At 45.5% G+C, this 21,212-nt stretch overlaps 1 protein-coding gene across 2 annotated transcripts; it reads left to right on the top strand.

Moving 5' to 3' along the window:
* Window positions 1-1,710: 1,710 nt before the first annotated feature.
* LOC127002504 (uncharacterized) lies at window positions 1,711-15,949 on the top strand. 2 transcript variants are annotated; one of them, XM_050868552.1, is made up of 4 exons: window positions 1,711-2,060; window positions 3,992-4,104; window positions 15,339-15,451; window positions 15,664-15,949. In XM_050868552.1, the coding sequence occupies exons 1-4, from the start codon at window positions 1,909-1,911 to the stop codon at window positions 15,742-15,744; spliced, it is 459 nt and encodes a 152-aa protein (XP_050724509.1). In that variant the 5' UTR covers window positions 1,711-1,908; the 3' UTR covers window positions 15,745-15,949. The 2 variants fall into 2 exon arrangements, with proteins under 2 accessions (XP_050724509.1, XP_050724508.1); XM_050868551.1 differs by lacking the exon at window positions 15,664-15,949 and having other exon boundaries at window positions 15,339-15,616.
* Window positions 15,950-21,212: the final 5,263 nt, after the last annotated feature.

The raw sequence follows: 21,212 nt of genomic DNA, 5'->3' as shown, positions 1-21,212 counted from the left end.
AAAAAAACTCCCTCTTCTCTTCTTGCGATCTCTTCTCATTTAAATCACGAACCTCACCTCTAAAGGCGGCTTTACACCTGGCAATTCGCGGCTGGCAATACAGGCGCGGCAGCATTTTTGGTCTGGGTCTGGGTCTGGGAGCTCTTCTCGCTGCAAGTTCTCTGCAGCTGAGCGTGTCCGTCTTGTATTGCCGACTGGCGGCCGGGTAAACAACATGTCGGCGCCAATAAAACAAGAAATGACAAATGCAGATAACAAGATTTGGAGCCGGGAGGCCGAGGTGGCATTGCTAGAGGAAGTGAGACAGCATCGACACTTGTGGGACCCACAAAATAAGCTCTACAAGAAGCAGAGTCTGCGCAAAACAACTTTTGAGAGAGTGGCAGCAACATTGCGGGAAATGTTTATCTCTTTGCGAGATATCGAAGGAGGTATAAGGAACGGTTATTTTCGTGTATTATATAATCACACTATGTAATGCCTGGGGGTTGGGATGGCATGTTCCTCCCTTCTCCTTTGTTGTTAAATGCAACAATAAACAATCAATCAATCAATCAATACTACTTACGATAAAACTCGTTTACTTAAAGTATTTCTACAATATTAGGCTGATGGACCAAACTCATTGTGGTTTTAAGATATGGTAGTAGCCTTTTGGAGTGTCTGGGGTGAATTCATGCCCTTGCATTTACTAGCAGTTTACGTCTTGATGCTCCCGGCGGCTCCTCCCACGTGTGAAGGTACTTTCTCCCGAGAGCACCCAGCCGGTCTAGCCGCTAGATCGTCGCGGGTGTATTGTCGGCCAGGAATTACCACGTGTAAAGTGTGTGTGTGTGTGTGTGTGTAATTCACCACGACCTGATCACGCGTTGGTCTCGTAATCGCCAGCAGCAGGTACCCTCCCGACATGAGCAAGTGCTCTTTATCGTCGATTTATGGGTACTGCCAGGACCTCACACACCACACACCCCATCCCCTTTGCTCAAGGGGGGATAGTAACCACTCCTAGTCAACGGAAAGAATCCGGCCTGAGCGGGCTCAAACTGCCGCCCTGTCAGACCGTGAAGCCTGGCAGTGTGTGTGTGTGTGTGTGTGTGTGTGTGTGTGTGTGTGTGTGTGTAGTTCATTCATAACACCCTGATCACGAGTCTCTCTCTCTCTCTCTCTCTCTCTCTCTCTCTCTCTCACACACACACACACACACACACACACACAGAGAGAGAGAGAGAGAGAGAGAGAGAGAGAGAGAGAGAGAGAGAGAGAGAGAGAGAGAGCAACTTCAGCTGGCCGTGCAATAACTATGTGATTGCTTAGTCTATTCCATTGCAGAGAGAGAGAGAGAGAGAGAGAGAGAGAGAGAGAGAGAGAGAGAGAGAGGCGGGGCACACTTGCCATGGAGGTGGGCGGAGCTTGAGAGCCAGCCGGCAAATCAGCGAGGAGTGCGGCGCGGGGCTAGAAAAATGTACCTACCTTCGTAAATATATAAAGGATGTATAAAGGAATTGTACTGTACTGTATTCATGCCCTGCCTGTGATTCTTCTGTCTCTTCCCTGCTGCAGGACAATGTCTGAGGGCGGCAGTCGGGGCGACGTGGCAATGAGGGTGATCGCGAAAGTCCACAGGCCGGGGGTCATGCCGGAGGAGATGGTGGTCGGCTACAACGATTGGTCCGAGAACTACGAGGATATGGTGAGAGAGAGAGAGAGAGAGAGAGAGAGAGAGAGAGAGAGAGAGAGAGAGAGAGAGAGAGAGAGAGATGCCTTCGGTACCAAGTGCCTACGCAGAATCATGGGGTATCGCTGGAATGATTTTGCGTTAAACCGGCGACTACTCCTTGAGGTCCGGGAGTGAAGTGATGCGGCCCCTGGGGTACCCACCTGTAATCACCCGCTTCCCCGTCCCCTTAGATGATCTGGAAAGGCGGGTACCGTGGCCCCGCCATCACGCTGGAGGAGGCGCTGCGTTGGGTACCCCCGGAGCGGCGAGCTAAGGCCAGGGTGCTGGACGTGGCCGCTGGGACGGGCTGCGTGGGCCGCGAACTCCACCGGGAAGGCTTCAGGTGGGTGCCGCAGGGCCGCAGACAGGGGGTTGTCCGGTCACCATACTCCCTCCTGCCTGCCAGTGCCTCAGCCTCAACACGAGTCCAACGCCAAGAGATGAAGATGATGTGTTGGAAATTACAGCTGCTTGTGTAGAGGCAGGGCCGCTGGGTGGGAACTGGGAGCGGGCAGGAGCGGCATTACTATAGTCCATCAACTCTAACTTAAAATTGAGCCCTGTGACTTGGCCCGGGGAAACCCCCATTGTTTACAGATCTAGCGATGACCTGCGCATGACGTTTTGTCTCACTGTTAGTCTGTACGTTATCTATTTATGGAATTTACATACATTCATAATACGACTGCGTGGTGTTATGAATGGCTTGGGATTAGAGGGATTGATTGATTGATTGATATAGAGTTTCTTTCATGGCGCCGCAACATCTTGGTCATATGGCACCGGAGTAATAAAATGGAAGGCAAATAATTAAAATAATCTAAGGGTGATAAAAGTTATTAGGAAGATAGTTTTGAAATGGTCCATTCAGATATAGCACTAGTTTAAAATATAATAAAATGTTTATTAAAAATACATTAGTGAAATACAAATAACTTTCTATAAAGAGACCCTACAAGAGATGGAGGATGCCCATCTCCTGCAGATACCCCATGACGCCATGTCCAGGGGTGAACGCCTTTTCACCCAGCATTAGAGAAAGGGAAAAATTCCCATGTACATCACGACACCGGGAAAGGTACTGCTCTCACAGATCCCGCAGACTGGGGCACTCGACCTGGGATTAGAGGGAAAGACAACGACTCAGTAAACCTTCCATATCACTTGGCAACGTGGCTCATGCAACTTTGCCGCCTGACGGACCTTGGCAACAGGCGCCAGGTCGCACCATTCAACGTTACACCACAATGGACAAATGAAGTAGATCTCACTCTTGCGCCCTGCGCAGCCATGCAGAGAGAGAGAGAGAGAGAGAGAGAGAGAGAGAGAGAGAGAGAGAGACACCCTCTCTGAGGAGAGTAATGAAGTGATGTGGCACCAGCGCGGTCTCGTGGGGAATCCTTGTGTCGCGCCCACGGGCTCAAGTTAAAATCGATAGACTATACTATGTTAGGAATTAGGCCAGTTAACCGGGGGACTAGACAAATTAACTATTTCCCTTATGGAACTAGTCTCGGGCCGAGAGTTCAAGCCAACTATGAGTATCGTCTGAGCTCAAATAAGCCTTGGATGGTACTTGAATACTTCGGTCATCTGCTCCCAAACCGAGACAGAATCAACTTATTCACTGCCTGAAGACTAACCACATTTACCATGAAAGGAATAACAATAGTGAAGTGTTTCCTTTCATGAAATAATAACTAATTGTTCTTGCTGAATTAAAATTAAAGAGCAAGGATATTTTAACCTATGGAAACAGAGAGGAAAGCCACGCCATCTGGCGAGAGAAATTAAAAATATCGCTTCAGACCCAAGTGGTTGGTTTTCTCTCACTCCACCACCGGCCTTCACAAAGTAAAGACCAAGGCACTGCAGCCCAGCCATTAACTCGGACGCAGTGTACCTTCTATTAACTGACTGAGGGATACTACACCCGGCAACGAGACTTCAGAGACAACAATATCTTTTGAAACCCGCTTCTCAGCTAAATGCCCCCAGCAGTTATTTGAGACAGATAGATTTTACTACACGGATCCGGTAGGATTATTATTTGTTCGACTGTCTGGAGTTGCTTGTTGGATACCTTCACCACCTAATAGCTGGTAAGCACTTGTTTGTTTGGGATTGTCTGACGGGTGTGTTATTCACTTTGCGAGTGACCTAACTGCTGGGTAGGGTAAATTTACTGATTCCCAACAACTACTACTGCTGCTATAACTTCTACTACTACTACTACTACTACTACTACTACAACTACTACAGCCGCTCCCACAGGCACATAGACGCTGTGGACCCGTCGGAGGGCATGATGAAGCAGCGGGAGACTGGCATCTATACCAACGACTTCCTGGAGTTTATCGGCAGCGGACACTCCACCGTGCCCAAAGGTATTATTAGTTTTTTTTTTTTTTACATCAAAGGACACGGTTCAAGGGCCACAAGAAGAGTACAAAAAAAAGCCTGCTACTCGCCGCTCCCATAAAAGATAAAAGTAAAGAGTAGCCAAAATAGAGGTCAATTTCGAGAGGAGAGGTGTCTTGATACACTCTTCTTGAAATATGTCAAGTCATAGACAGGGGGAAATACAGACGAATGAAGGTTGCTCCAGAGTTTACCTCTTGCATAAGGGTTTTGGATAGTAAAGGGATGAGCATGAGTAAAAAGTCGTGTGCAGCGGGGCCGCTGGAGGGAGGGAGGCATGCAGTTAGCAAGTTCAGAAGAGCAGTCATCATGAAGATATCGATAAAAGATAGAAAAAGAGGCAACATAGCGGCGGAATTTAATTAAGAGGTAGAAGGTTGTCAGTAAGAGGAGGATAACTGATGAGACGAAGAGCCTTAGACTCCACTCTGTCCAGGAGAGTTGTGTGAGTGGAATTATTGTTATTGTTGTTGTTTCATATGTAAAGATTAATATACGTATTTTTCTTTTACATCTCTCTCTCTCTCTCTCTCTCTCTCTCTCTCTCTCTCTCTCTGACACATACGACCTGGTGGTCACCTCGGGCGGTATGGGCGAAGGTCACATCTCACACAGTGGCCTCGACGACGTTGTGCGCGTCGCAAAGAACGGTGAGTGAGTAAGTGAGTCTGCGTGCCTGCGTGCGTGCGTGCGTGCGTGAGTGAGTGAGTGTGAGTGTGAAAGTGTTTTTACAAGAAAGGAGACAGCTCAATGGCACAAAAAAAACCAATAAAAAAAAAGCCCGTTACTCGCTGCTCCTGAGAAAAAGAAAATCAAAAGAGGTGGCCGAAAGAGAGGTCAATTTCGGGAGGAGAGGTGTCCTGATACCCTCCTCTTGAAAGAGTTCAAGTCGTAAGTAGGAGGAAATACAGATGAAGGAAGATTGTTCCAGAGTTTACCAGCGTGAGGGATGAAAGAGTGAAGATGCTGGTTATATCTTGCACAAGGGGTTTGGACAGTATAGGGATGAACATGAGTAGAAAGTCGTGTGCAGCAGGGCCGCGGGAGGGAAGGAGGCATTCAGTTAGCAAGTTCAGAAGAGCAGTCAGCGTGAAAATAGCGATAGAAGATAAAAAGAGAGGCAACATCGCGACGGAATTTAAGAGGTAGAAAACTATCAGTTGGAAGAGGAGAGCTGATGAGACGAAGAGCCTTATACTTCACGCTGTCCAGAAAAGCTGTGTGAGTGGAGCACCCTCCCCCCCACACGTGAGATGCATACTACATACGAGGGCGGACAAGGCCCCTGTATATGGACAGCAACTGTGCGGGGGAGAAGAACTGGATGAGACGATACAGAACGCCCAATCTCGAGGAATCTGATTTAGCGAGAGTGGAAATATGAAGCTTCCAGTTGAGATTTTGAGTTAAGAATAGACCGAGGATATTTAGTGTTGAAGAAGGTGACAGCTGAGTGTTGTTGAAGAATAGCGGATAGGTGTTTGGAAGATTGTGTCGAGTTGATAGGTGGGGAAATTGAGTTTTTGAGGCATTGAAGGACACAAGGTTGTTTCTACCCCAATCGGAAATGATTGCAAGGTGTGAGGTTAAGCGTTCTGCAGCCTCCAGTCTGGAGTCGTGTACTTCCTGTTGGGATGGGCTTCTATTGAAAGAAGTTGAATAATGCAGAGTGGAGTCGTCGGCGTATGAGTGGACAGGACAGTTTGTTACTGAAAGAAGATCATTGATGTTGAGCAACCCCCTCTTTACCCGAGAGTGAACTGAGTGAAAACAATAATCCATGTCTACCTCATCAACTTTTCCCCGTAAGAACAGAATCCTATCCTCCAAAACAATAATCCATGTCTACCTCATCAACTTTTCCCCGTAAGAACAGAATCCTATCCTCCAGTAGTTGAAAAATATTCAGAGTTGGTACTAGAAGGTGCCTTTGATTCCCTAGTCTTCGTTGCCCGTATGGCGTCTGCCATACCGAGTAGTTTTTCTGAGACTATCCTGATTGTATCTGTGGTGTTGGTCAAGGAAGTATATGGATATTTTACGAGGAGCACATCTTCTATGAGGAAGACCTCTCCTGTGTGTGCCGTGAGGGCGCCAGGCTTCAGGTGGATGGGTGTCGTTGCAAGCAGGGAGCCGAGGTACAACAAGATCATCACAAAACGCAACATCATGATCTGACAGTGGTGGGAATGAAGTATTTAAACTCGTGGTCTCAAGTTATAGCTATGGGTGTTGGGATTATCTTGTTGAACATTTGACTCTGAGGGGGAATTACCAATATCAAGGTCCAAAGGTGAGGGAATTACTTTCAGACGATCACTGTGAACTTCTAGACTAACTCCACTATTTGACTCAAGAACCTCGAACCTATTATTTCCCCTGACATTCCGAACAACACGGTAAGGACCCACAAATTTTACCCCCAGTTTTGAACTCCTTTCCGCTTGCTTAATCATGACTGTGTCACCCTCTTTTAATTCCACCGAGACGGCCTGTTTGTTTTGTTTTGACATCATTTCAACCTTTATAGCGTTTAACGTACACCTAACCTCTGAGTGTATCTTGGAAAACATATGCATCTGCTGTTGCGCGTACTTATCAATGTTGTAGAAAGGTTGGTGTGGTTTTCTTAGGAAGTCGTACGAAAGACGTTTCTCCACCCCATGTAAGATGTAGTAGGGAGACTTCCCCGTAGAGTCGTTTACCGACGTATTTATGGAAGCGGCTATATGCGATAGCCAATCCTCCCAGTTATCGTGGAGATCGTTCACGATAGGCCTGAGGACCTGTAAGATTTTCCTATTAGCCCTCTCCGCCAACCCATTAGCAGCTGGGTGGTAAGCTGTGATGAAGGATTGCGTGATGTTAAACTGAGCGCATATTTCGCTCAGTACTGTTTTCCTAAACTCGGTGCCATTGTCACTCAAAAGAATTAGAGGAGACGAATGTGGACACAACACGTGAGTCACGAGGGCATGGGGCACGCGTGTGGCTGTCTTGTCCTTGAGAGGCGCTAGAACTAGAAACCTAGAGAACTGGTCGACGCACACCAATAAGTAGCGCGAATCATGTTGGCTCTGGGGGAGCTGTAATAAGTCTATATTAACAACATCCCATGGCACCTCTGGTACTGGGTATTGCAACATAGGTGCTGGCCCTTTGACGGACCCCTTGTGCTTAGCACAAACGACGCAATGTGCGACATGTTTTTCTACATCAACCCGTAATGAGGGCCAGTAGAATTTTCGTCTTGTCTCTTCCTGGGTGACCCGCAGTGGGTGTGTTATGGACCAGCTTAAACGTCACGGGGACGTATTTGTCTGGGATGACCAGTTGGTCTATAGGTACCGGTTTGGTTGGCCATGACCTACAAAGGAGGTTGTCCTCTGATAGGAAGAATTGTGAAAAGGGAACTGGCAATTCAGGAAGGTTTGATTCGTCTCCCGACTCTAGGGCGTAAATTAACCTCTTCCACACAGGGTGGTCTCGCTAAGCAGTGTGTAGCTCAGGTGAAGTGAAGTTGTGGATGACCTCTGGGGTGGTAATCGCGCCTATCGGAATATTCCGAGATAAGGCATCTGCGACCACATTTGTTTTCCCGGTGATATATTTTATCTCCGGATTGTATGCTTGGATCGTTAAGAACCATCTTGCCAGACGACCGTGTAGGTTTTTTTCCCTTGAAAAGATCAGTTATGGCCGCGTGGTCCGTATACACCACAATTTTGTACTCCATCACTGTGTCACGAAAATGCTTCAGAGCCCACACAATGGCAAGAGCCTCTAGGTGGGTAACAGAATAGTTCTTTTCCACAGGACGATAAGAACCGTATTTTTTTGGAACCAGAAACAAGGGTGAATTCCACGGGGAGTTCGATTCTTTGATGACATCTTGTTCTAACATATCAGATATAAGTTGCTGCACTACTTCCCTCTGACTGTGGGGGAGCTTGTATGCATTGATATATACAGGATTGGTATTGGGTTTTAACTTAATGTCATTGTGTTCAGCACACTGCGTAACTCCAAGCGGCTCGCCTGGTAGAGCAAGCGCCCCCCTATAATGTTCCAGCAGCCGGACTAAGGTTGGCTTAATTTCGGAATTGTGTGCAACTTTTAGGAATGCCTCTAAATTAGCTGTGTCTTGTTCGGGAGAAGCCTGACACGCCGAGGTTATGCCTGAGACTTGGGCTGAAGGGTATGCAGCTGGTTTCGGGGCTACATTTTTCCCATACACTAGACACTGGCATAATCTAACCCCGTGTTTTAAGGATACAGGGGATCCTGACGTGTTTATTACCAATGCCTCTGCAATACCTCCCTCTTTGACTATCGTGAGAGTTACCTCCACCGTCACCCGGTGTATGTGTGGTGCTCCGTCGATACACACATCACTGCCCGTTGGAGGAGCGTTAGGTAACCGGATTTGAACACGTTTTGCAGCACGATCCGGAACTACTTGAGGACCTTCTACGACTGCCGTTACTGTCCGCCACAAGTCTGTAATGTTTTCGTGTGGTTTGACCATAAGAGGTGACACTTGGGCGGTGGGAGACCCTGAGTCTGTGGAGGGTTGGTCATTTTCCCCCTCTGAGGGCGGGATTACAGGTGACATAGGCGATGGATTTACCATCCCCTGTATGCGTCGTCCTTGATACACGATCGCGTTGCTTTCAGGGTTTATGGTTATGTGCAGGTCTTTCATGGCGTTTAATCCTTAGATCCCATCCACAGGTAAGGCAAACCTGCTAGATACATAAAAGAAATCTCGAAAGGAACATACCTTTTCATGTAAGCTGACTGTTAGTGGTACTCGCCCAAGGATTCCCAAAGTGGTGCCTGCCCTGTGTCTACCGCTAAGGTGAGTGAAATTTTGCCCACCTTGCAAGGGAGGGCAATTATGCTTGTCCGTCCCAAGGCGGCAGTGACTGAGTCAAGTTGCTCCCAATTAGTATCGTCCTTATGGGATACTTGGATGTACGCCTTGGGGCTGTCACAAAGTCATGCCTTTTTATTCTGAGAAGAGGAGGAGTGTGGTTTACTGTCCGCCGAGGACTTGTTCTTCTGTTCCTCCTTGGCCTTTTGTATTGCATAACAACTGTCTGAATCATGAAAACAATTCCTGTGGACATGGCAAAAGGCAGCCTTCCGCTGATGGTTTGGCCTAGGGTTCCTGTGTGATGAGTGATGGCCACCCCTGTAACCTCCTGATCTCCTATCAGATCCCTGTCTTGAGTGTGTTGAGTCCCTACGTTTCGCGAAGCAAGAATTCTCGAAATGTCCTGATTGATTGTAAAAACTACAGGTGAGAGATGCCTTACTTTGCGCCTGCAATGCTGCGGCAGTTGCAAGGGGTTGATGGTGAGTGTGTTCTTGAACCTTGACTTCTAACTCTGAGACGAAGTCAACCAACTTCCCGCCCGGTTTGAAGGTCAAGGGAAGGGCAGAACGGCGGTTCTTCTCTGAAATATGAAATAAGTAAAAAAGCAACTCGAAGACTGTCTTCACCTGGTGTTTTTGCATACTGCCCCCTGAGAGCCATTGCGCGTCTTCTAGACTTTTGACACAATCAACCGCCAGCTGATTTGCCTCAGTCATGGCGTCCCAAATCGGCTATGTTGAGGATTTTTTTTTTGGAGGGGCTCAACCGTGTGTGCGATCTGTCTAACGAAGCTTGGTTTACTCCCGCCTCCGAAGATTTTTATGAAATTCCTTTTAAAAATCTCATAGTTTACTCCAATGTCCACCGAAGCAAACGCTGAGGACTGCATCAAATTTAGTGCCCGAGAGCCTGCTAGTAACCCGGACCGAATGAATGCAATTTTATCATGATCTTCCGTAATGGAGTAATTTACGATGGCAGACTCACATAGATCTAGGAACTGTCTCGCCGAATAATCTGACTCGCTGCCGGAGAACTGTCGAAAACTGGCGTGAGTTGGAATAACCCGAATCGGTGGAGGGGGGGGAGGGGAGGTGGATTGGTAGGCATTGTGACCGGTTGAGTGGGGGTTAAGAATCCCGAAGAACCCGGAGGTGAATGGTCCCTGTTTGGAATTGAGGAATACTGAGTACCTGAACGTAAATTTACAACATTAAGATCATTGGTGCCTGAACCGTGTTCCACTTCCTCCTTACCTGAGGGACTCGTTAACTGTTTAAAGGTGTCACCGAGTTTAGCGAGAGTGTCTTTGTTCATATTATGGCTTAAATCAGTTACAATATATGAGCATATTTTAATTGCTGTAAATATTAACGTAACGCGTCTGAGTTAAAAGTTTGCGCCGTACCCCTAAAAACAAGAAGGGATGGTAAGCAAGGTGGCTGTTAGATGTAATAGAAAGTTAAGGTTATAATGTCAGGCTATAATGTAATGTTATAATGTTATGGTTATATGAAATAATGACCCAATAACGCAGCCGTTATTTGGTTAGGAGAAATAAGTGAGCATGCCCTTAAAGTGCGGGTTTCTCCCGAACGGCGAAGAGAAAACGGAGCAAGGGCACACTGAGGAAGTTTGAATTAGAGTAGGGAAATCACAGTTTTACCGCTAACAGACAACAAGAAGGATCAATACCGTATGCAAATGATCGTTACTCTCACAATTACGACTGATTAACAGTGTTAGATACACATAAATAAAAGAGTCGTGCCTCTGATGCAATTTTGCTGAGTTTGCACTTGTGAAAATATTTGGAACAGGTACAATACCGAGAATATTCAGCTGACGTAGAGCTGGTGACGAAGGATGTCGTCGCTCATGGGGTACCTGGAGCCTTTGGAGTTGCGTTGGAAGACCTTGGCCGCGGCAGGAGCGCGTGGAAGGTTGACTGATGGCATGGAGACTGACCCCCGTAATGGCTGCTGGAAACTGCTGACGATATAGTCGGGCAGGTGCGTGGCAGGGCGGGCGCCGGAACACTGCTGCCAGACGTAGGACGGCTGCGATGCTCTTGTTATTTTGAGAGTTGTGGAGGCAGCGGTTGTAGATATGGCAACCTGGGTGTGTACCCTCTTAAGAAGACGCCTTGTAGTAACGGTGGTGGGTACTGCTTGCAGTCACCGGGAGATGTCCGCGTTTGCCCTGGTTGACTGTTTGCCGGAAGAGGTTTGGGCCGATGCTCCCGGCAGCGGCGGTGTTGCCGCTGTGTTGCTTGGAGCTTGTGGGCTCTGCGGGAAGTGCCTTCTTCTGCGTACCACGGAGGGCTTGGAGTGAGCTGGGAGTGGTTGGTTGTTGGCCTGTAGAGAGCTTGTAGAAGTGCGTAGGCCTGTAGTTGGCCTGTAGCAGGGATTTTGACTCCTTCCTTCCTTCTACGCCTGTCCCCGGATTTGTTGGTGAGTTGCGAAGGGCTCGGGCGCGTTAGGACACCGTCTGCCACCGGTGAACGCTTGGTTGCGGGGACTTGCGGGCGTGAAGGGAAACTCTTGCTGTCTTAGAAGAAATATATTCTTAACCTAAGATACAGCGTAGCGTGGGTGAGAGAGACGAGACGCTAGGTATGTGTCGTGCGAGCTCTCTCGAAGGAGTGACGAGTTACAGAGTGGAAAATATTGAAGTTACAATTGGTCACGTATGTCAAGGTGACCTCTAAACTTGATGAAATGCTTTGTATACAAACTGAGATGGTAAACACTGACAGCTGACATTCCTACAAGGTGGCGTGATCTATCTGTCGTGTTTTTTTTCATTGATATACTACAATTACTATAACAAGGTCGTCCCACCGAGCTGAAGCAAAATGCCAGAAGCATCGCCTCTTCGGTGGGTCCAGAGGATGTACAAGAGCGATAGGACAGGAAACAGAAATAAGGTTATGGTCGGAGGAACCCAACGGAGAGAACAGTTTGACAGAGTAAGCAAAAGGATTAGAGGTAAGGAAGAGGTCTAGAATGTTGGGCCTGTCTCCAAAACGGTCGGGAATACGTGTAGGGTGCTGAACCAACTGCTCTAGGTCGTTGAGGAGAGCAAAGTTGTAGGCTTGTTCACCAGGCTGGTCTGTGAAAGAGGATGAAAGCCAAAGCTGGTGGTGAACATTCAAATCATCCCATGATGGAGATTTCAGCGAAGGGAGAGTGGGTCAAGATGTGCTCCACTTTAGAATTCAAATAGTCAAAGAATTTTACATAGTTAGTAGAGTTAGGTGAGAGATAAACAGCACAGATGTATTTAGTAATAGAATGACAATGAAGTCTTAGCCAGATGGTGGAAAATTCAGAAGAGTCAAGGTCGTGGGCACGAGAGCGATGTCGTTTTTTTTTTTTTTTTTTTACAGCAAAGGAGACAGTTCAAGGGCACACAAAAAGCAAACATTAATAAAAAAAAGCCAGCTACTCACTGCTCCTAAAAAGAATCCAAAGAGGTGGCCGAAAGATAGGTCAGTTTCGGGAGGAGAGGTGTCCTGATACCCTCCTCTTGAAAGAGTTTAAGTCGTAAGCAGGAGGAAATACAGATGAAGGAAGAGTGTTCCAGAGTTTACCAGCGTGAGGGATGAAAGAGTGAAGATGCTGGTTAACTCTTGCATAAGGGGTTTGGACAGTATAGGGATGAGCATGAGTAGAAAGTCGAGTGCAGCGCATGCAGTTAGCAAGTTGAGAAGAGCAGTCAGCGTGGAAATATCGATAGAAGATAGAAAGAGAGGCAACATTGCGGCGGAATTTAAGAGGTAGAAGACTATCAGTATGAGGAGGAGAGCTGATGAGACGAAGAGCCTCTGTCCAGAAGAGCTGTGTGAGTGGAGCCCCCCCACACATGAGATGCATACTCCATACGAGGGCGGACAAGGCCCCTGTATATGGACAGCAACTGTGCAGGGGAGAAGAACTGGCGGAGACGGTACAGAACGCCCAGCCTCGAGGAAGCTGATTTAGTAAGAGATGAGATATGAAGTTTCCAGTTGAGATTTTGAGTTAAGGATAGACCGAGAATGTTTAGTGTTGAGGAAGGTGATAGCTGGGTGTTGTCAAAGAATAGGGGATAGTTGTTTGGAAGATTGTGTCGAGTGGATAGGTGGAGAAACTGTGTTTTTGAGGCGTTGAAGGACACCAGGTTCTGCTTGCCCCAATCGGAAATAATAGTAAGGGCTGAGGCTAAGCGTTCTGCAGTCTCCAGCCTTGAGTCATTAAGTTCCTGAAGGGTGGGTCTTCTATTAAAATAAGTTGAATAATGCAGAGTGGAATCATCGGCGAGGAATGGATAGGACAGTTCGTTTTGGAAAGAAGATCATCAATGAACAACAGAAAAAGAGTGGGAGATAGGACAGAACCCTGTGGGACACCACTGTTAATAGATTTAGGAGAAGAACAGTGACCGTCTACCACGGCAGAAATAGAACGGTCAGAAAGGAAACTGGAGATAAAGGTACAGAGAGGAGGATAGAAACCGTAAGAGGGTAGTTTAGAAAGCAAAGATTTGTGCCAGACCCTATCAAAAGCTTTTGATATGTCCAGCGCAATAGCAAAAGTTTCACCGAAACGGCTAAGAGAGGATGACCAAGAGTCAGTTGAGAAGGCTAGGAGATCACCAGTAGAACGCCCCTTGCGGAACCCATACTGGCGATCAGATAGAAGGTCAGGAGTGGAAAGGTGCTTTTGAATCTTCCGGTTAAGGATTGATTCAAAAGCTTTAGATAGACAAGAAAGTAAAGCAATAGGACGGTAGTTTGAGGGATTGGAGCTGTCACCCTTCTTAGGTACAGGCTGTATGAAGGCATACTTCCAGCAAGAAGGAAAGGTAGATGTTGACAGGCAGAGGCGAAAGAGTTTGACCAGGCAGGGTGACAGCACGGAGGCACAGTTTTTAAGGACAATAGGAGGCACTCCATCAGGTCCATAAGCCTTCTGAGGATTGAGGCCAGAGAGGGCATAGAAAACATCATTTTGAAGAATCTTTATAACAGGCATAAAGGAGTCAGAGGGGGATGAGTAGGAGGAATATGCCCAGAATCGTCCAGAGTGGAGTTTTTAGAAAAAGTTTGAGAGAAGAGTTCAGCCTTAGAGATAGATGAGACGGCAGTGTTGCCGTCAGGACAGAGAGTGGAGGAAAGATGAAGAAGTGAAGTTGGAGGAGATGTTTTGGCTAGATGCCAGAAGTCACGGAAGAGTTAGAGAAAGCAAGGTTTTGACATTTTCTATTAATGAAAGAATTTTTGGTTAGTCGGAGAATAGATTTGGCACGATTTCGGGCAGAAATGTAAAGTTCATAATTAGCATTAGTTTGAAGGCTCTGGTACCTTTTGTGAGCTACCTCTCTATCATTGACAGCACGAGAACAAGCGTGATTAAACCAAGGCTTTTTTGCGTGATGAGTAGAGAAAGAACGAGGAATGTATGGCTTCATTCCAGAGACAATCACCTCTGTGATGCGCTGAGCACACACAGAGGGGTCTCTATCCTGGAAGCAATAATCATTCCATGGGAAATCGAAAAAGTACATCCTCAGGTCGTCCCACCGAGCTGAAGCAAAATGCCAGAAGCATCGCCTCTTCGGTGGGTCCAGAGGGTGTACAGGAGCGATAGGACAGGATGCAGAAATAAGATTGTGATCGTGACCCACACGTAGGCGCAACATCCAGCTTAGGATTAAAATTTAGGATAGAGATAGTAGGAGGGAACAGAGTAGAAGTTGCTGTCAGTAGCCTCAGTAACCTGTGTTTCGGTGAGGAAGAGAAAATAAGGTTTAGAGGAGGAGATATGGTGTTCCACAGTATGAAAATTAGAACGAAGACCACGAATGTTGCAGAAATTGATGAGGAGGAGGTTCAAGGTTTCAAGGTGTGTGTGTTGTGTGAATGTAGTGTGGTGTAGAAAGAGAGAGGAACTGTCTTTAGGGAGCATGCTGAACTGCTCTCTGGTGTTGATGAGACAAAAGGGAAACGGTTAGTGAGGACTTTGGAGGGCTTCAGCACCCTCCTCGCTTCCCATATATCCTCATCGAGAATAGGTCACGCCCGTTCGGTAGGTGTCCTCCTACCTACTCCTACTATTGGATCGCAAAACAGTTCATGGTAATCCCAGCAACTTTTACGAGAGGCCTTTCAAACGGGCGGAATTAGGCGCCGTTTAGGATGGGAGAGAGCCTACATAGAGACTTCATATTTGCCTGGAGTAAACCTTGAGGCGGTCTCCCTAGGGTGGGCTAGACGACGCGCCCCCTAGCGTATGCCCCAATGATTAACTGAGTTCCTCCTCTCCGGCACTCCAGGAGGCTTCGTGATCATCGTGATGCGCCATGAGTTCCTACAGACCGTGCCTTCCTACAAGGACAAGCTGGAGCCTTACATGGACCAGCTGGAGGCGGACGGGAAGTGGAAGAAGGTAGGGAGCACCGTTGCCAGATTATCGTACTCAGAGCATAGTATTTACCGTTTTTTGACACCTAACTATTGCCAAGAAACATCAGGAATTCACTATTTTAACGATAGATATAAATGAATCTAGTTATTGAGCCCCAGGAGACATATTTGAAGTCGGAAGTTGGTAAATATATAAGAGGCTGCTGCTGATGATGATGGTCATAATTCCTTCAGGTGGAGCGGCGCATCGTCCCAAACTATTTATGTGACAAGGAGGGTCTCGTCTTCGTCTTCCGCATCACTAAGCCTGAGTGAGGAGGAAGAGGAGGGAAGGGAAAGGAGAGAGATGAAGAGGAGGAGTTATAGTGGTGTTGTGCCAAGGCTGTCTCTGTGTAACAGCCTTGGCTTTCGTCGCGGCACCCGAGACTGAGGTGAATTATCGTGCTCTGGCAACCTGGCGTCATGGCGTCTACGATGTTATATGATAGTCTACGCATAGGGCACATTTGTCTGTATTAATCATATTATTGAAATTGTCGTAAAAATATGTTTTAGTTTATAAGACTGAGGCTGCAGAATCCTTAACCTCAGACCTTACTATCATCTCCGATTGGGATAAAAGGAACCTTTGGGTTTTTGTGTCCTTCAATGCCTCAAAAACCCAATTTATCCACCTTTCAACTCGACACACTCTTCCAAACACCTATCCCCTATTCTTCAACTACACTCAGCTGTCACCTTATAATTCTTCAGAACTAAATATCCTCGGTCTATCCTTAACTCAAAATCTTAACTGGAAACTTCTCATATCTTCTCTCACTAAATCAGCTTCCTCGAGGTTGGGCGTTCTGTATCGTCTCCTCCAGTTATTCTGCCCCGCACCGCTGCTATCCATATACAAGGGCCTTGTCCGCCCTCGTATGGAGTATGCATCGCACGTGTGTGGGGGGTTCCACCCACACAGCTCTTCTCTATCTTTCGGCCACTCCTCTGTTGTAAAAAAAAAATTAGGTCGCTGATTATGTAGCTGTATGTGTGTGTGCATGTGTAATGGCAAGTTGCCAGAACACGATAACGAAGACCTCAGACTCGTGTGCTGCGACTATAGTATACGTTTAGGAATGCTTGGTCTGGGTCTTGGTGTCTTGATGATGTACAGACATGTATATATATAATAAACGGGTGTCTACTTCCCCTCAGAATCATGTTAATCTTTGTTTGTTTCTCAAGTTAATTTAAGTGATTATTCATCCTAATTTTAAATGCGTCTGCTGTTCTTAATGTATAATGCGTCTGCTGTTCCTAATTTATAATGCATCTGCTGTTCCTAATTTTAAAAGCGTCTGCGGTTCCTAATTTTAAAAGCGTCTACTGTAGCCCTACGTGGCGCAATGCAGAGGAAGTTAACTTATTTAATCTGAAATTCAAGTGAAATGATCAGCAATTTAAGTTAAGTAACAGAGTAGTGAAGTATATGTGGCAGTGAGCATGTGGAAGGATGAGATGGAACGAGAGAACAAAGATTAACGAAAATAATAAAAACTCTCGCTCCCATCCCTCTCTCCTCCATACTTCCTTCCTCGAACAGAGTCGTCCGCCACTGGAACAGCCTCCCCGCAGAAGTAGTCAGTGCGGAAACGATCAACTCCATTTCCACTGACAGTAACTTTACTGCGTCGGGAGTGAACTGAACGTATCCAAGGTCACTTAATGTTCTTAGTTCTGTTCTTTTCTTCTTTTATTATGAGATATCATCATCATCATCATCATAATTTCGTTTAACGTCCGTTTTCACTCTTCCTGAGCGGTTGGACGCTTTATGGGTCTCCTCTATTCTGCTCTGTCTTCTGCCTGATGCTCATCCAATCCCATCACTGCCAAGTCTTCCTGTATACACCTTCTCCACCTTTTCCTAGGTCTACCAACTGGTCTCCTTCCTTTTACTTTCAATCTCTCCAAAACTCCCAGCACTGTATCCTCCCCTGCTTTTCACATGTCCGAACTATAGGAGTCTCCCTTCTGAGCATTGTTTCCAGGTTCTCTACTCCACATCTGTTATCCACATCTAGCTGCACTAGATACCCTGTCTTGCTAATCTCTCCACAACTCCCAGCACTGTATCCTCCCCTGCTCCCTCCACATTAGGGCGGCTCGATTTGACATTTTTTTTTTAGTTTTGCTTTTGGGTAGTGTGGAAAACCTGTCTATTGGTGAGAAAACACTGTGTGTAAAGTTATTTTGATCTGTGTTAATATCTTCAGGTGGCACATATCGGTCAAAGTTTGGGAAAATGGCAAAAAATAGCATTTAAAAAAAAATACAAGTAAAAAACAATATTAGCAACCATTTTATTGGGTAGGGATCTGTTGGTTAATAATAGCCCAAAGAATGGTGTGTAAAAATTCCAGCTTAAAAAAGGAATATTTTCAGGTGGCACATTCAAGTCAAAATAATACATAAGTGGCCAAAATTCGTACTTTGCTATTTTTTGCATCACTTCTGGGAAATAATTTGGACATCTATATATGTTCAGGTGATCACAAATATATATTTTTACAGCTTTTAGCATATTATTGATGAAAATATCATTCAACAATAATAACCCAGAACTCACCACGAGGAGGTAGCTGTAAGACGAGTTCCACCCTAGCTCCATCCCAACCACCCTACCTTTAAAGCTAGAGTTGTCTAAAGCTTATATTGTGCTTTGTTTTCATAAGCTGGCATCTTTTTCCTTGATGCTAATGTTGTTCGGATGTATCCATCACGCCTTTCCTCACCACATACCTTCTCAGAAGCTTCTGTCACAAGTTTTATTAGACGTTCTACTGCTTGAGTATGGCACGGGAGATCTGTTAGGCCTTGGTAGGCTTCCTGTGATTTAATTAGCTCTTCTATTTGGGTTTCTGAAATCTCTTTGTCAGTGGAGGCTCAGTTATGTCATCTTGCCATTCTATCATGTCAAAATAATTTTGAGCATTGAATTTGATTGGTGGAACTTTAAATCTTCTGACTTCCCCTTGGTTCTTGCTCTTTCTTGCTTTAAGTATCCGCCGCCATCCAAGTTCACGGATGTGACTTCTGTCATCTGCAACCATTGCAATAAGTATGTTTTCAGGATGACAGAAGTAACCATTTCTTTGAAGGATGGGCTTTACTATTTCTTGAGTTTGAACACTTAAACTTCTCATTCGCACAATCGTCTCATGCATGTGATTTGCCCCATGGATAATAAAGGGTTCACTCTTAATCTTAAACCACATTGGACTGTAAACGTGCATTATGAATTTGACTATTTCCATCAGGTTCTTAGATGGATTCTCTGTTGAAATATATAGTCTCAAGATCCTGTTGGCTGTAGTTACCCATCGTGAATGTGACATCTTTCCCGGACTTCGACTAGCTAATGACTTTTCACAGGTTCCTTGAGAGACAGCTTTGCAAATGTCCAGCAAATATTGCTGATCTGTACTCAAGTCATTTATATTTGGGAACGTGGAGAAGTAGTCAGATTGTTCAGGGCATAATTTGCAACAGGAAGCTTCTCGCAATCATTAAGCTGCTTTCCTATGTCACCAGTTAAACCTGTAGGGCCGGAAGTCTTGCCGTCCAGAGAAGTTACAAGATGTCGAAGCGGAAGCTCATTTTCATGAAGAAGACAGATTACCCATTGAAGTGGCCTTCCAAGAATTCTTTCCATGCAGGAAATAATGCCATTTTTTAGTCCAGTGTTTGTCACTGTGCCATCACATCCAACTGCTTTTAGTTCAGCAGTATCAATATTTTCTTTTTCAAGATATTTCATTATGGCAGTGGTTATATTCAAAGCAGAACCAGATGTAGGAGTTACATGACCTAAAATTCTGAGCCTGGTTCTTGTAGCAGAGCTATGTGTTCTTCTGTAATGATGTTGAGTGATTTCTTGGCACCTCTCTCTTCTTGAGTGCGAGTTTTGTCCTTGCGACCATCAAAATAGAGAGCCTTAAGAGGAATCTTGGGTCTTGAATCTGTCTGTGTCTTACGAGATTTCGATCTTAGCCTAGTAACTTTGTGACGGTCGATTATTGATTCCTTATTTTCATCACTGATTATCCCATAATCTTGCAAAACAGAAGTTGCTATTAAAGCCGCTGAACGGTTGGAGATACCAGTTCTGTCGCACACAGCTCCTAGTGATGGCAAATCTCTTACAACTTTTTTCTTCTTTGTACTAAGCTTGAGTCGATCTGATAGCTCTTCTTCAAAGTCAGAAGCGTCGCTTGTAGTACATGAGCTAGTAGGTGATGATCCTGGTTCAAAATTTTCAAAATTATTCTTGCTTGTGCTCACCTCTGTCATGCTGGAACGATCTTTTCTTTGTCTGATAACTTTCTTGATATTGGCTGCAGTTGTTTTCTTGTCTAAACCGCCAATAACCATTGTTCTTGATCCTCTTTGATTAATTAAGAACGGTCTTTCTGCTTGAGGTACTTTATGTTCCTTAGCACAAGTGCATTTATCAAAATCAGTGCACTTGCAACAGGCAATATCAAATAATTGCCTTGACTTTTCCTGGAATAACAGCAACTTTTTCTTAAATGAATCTGAATTTCTCCTGTTCTTATTTACTTTAAGTAAGCTCTTGTACTGACTATGTAAGGTGCTTATCATATCATATATCCTTTTTCTAGAAACAATTGGTATAGATGAGGATTGCCATATATTGATCAACTTGGATGTGAGGCTTTCAGTAATGAGTTTGTGTGGAGGATCCTTACCTGTTGTCTTTATATCATTCCTATGCCACAGATAAGCCCTTAGAATGGCCCCAAATGTTGGAAGCTCATTTTGAACTAATTCTGCTTGCTGGCCAGCTATAGGGCACATTGTTTTCTCTCTTGTCAGTGGATGCTGGGTGCTCTTGGACATAGTGACAAGTCTCTTGATATCCAATAGCCTCCAAATGTGCAAGAGCGAGGAGCGCAGGTCCTCTCTCCACTAGTGCTGGGTAGCAACTGACAGTGCTGACTCAGTGACACGCTCTGTGCTCCCACAAGCTTCACACAATGATTACCGAGAAATAGTCCCTACCAAGGTTAGTCAAGGTTAGTCATTGTATGCAATGCTTTGCAAAGATGTGCAGATTATAGATGTCCAAATTATTTCCCAGAAGTGATGCAAAAAAATAGCAAAGTACGAATTTTGACCACTTATGTATTATTTTGACTTGAATGTGCCACCTGAAAATATTCCTTTTTTAAGCTGGAATTTTTACACACCATTCTTTGGGCTATTATTAACCAACAGATCCCTACCCAATAAAATGATTGCTAATATTGTTTTTTACTTGTATTTTTTTTTAAATGCTATTTTTTGCCATTTTCCCAAACTTTGACCGACATGTGCCACCTGAAGATATTAACTCAGATCAAAATAACTTTACACACAGTGTTTTCTCACCAATAGACAGGTTTTCCACACTACCCAAAAGCAAAACTAAAAAAAAATGTCAAATCGAGCCGCCCTACTCCACATGTCCAAACCATCGGAGTATTTCCCTTCTGAGCACTGTTTCCAGGTCCTCTACTCTACGTCTGTTAGTTGCATCTGCACTGCGCACCCTGTCTTGCCAATCTCTCCAAACCTCCCAGCACTGTATCCTCCCCTGCTCTCTTCACATGTCCAAACCATCGGAGTCTTTCCCATCGGAAGGAGTTTCTTTTCAAACCGAGTCATCCGCCACTGGAACAATCTTCCTTCAAAAGTAGTAAATGCGAATACTATCAACTCCTTCAAATATAGAA

The sequence above is a fragment of the Eriocheir sinensis genome, chromosome 23, assembly GCF_024679095.1.
Source record: "Eriocheir sinensis breed Jianghai 21 chromosome 23, ASM2467909v1, whole genome shotgun sequence".
Taxonomy (NCBI): Eukaryota; Metazoa; Arthropoda; class Malacostraca; order Decapoda; family Varunidae; genus Eriocheir; species Eriocheir sinensis.
This window is presented reverse-complemented; position numbering and strand designations above follow the sequence as displayed.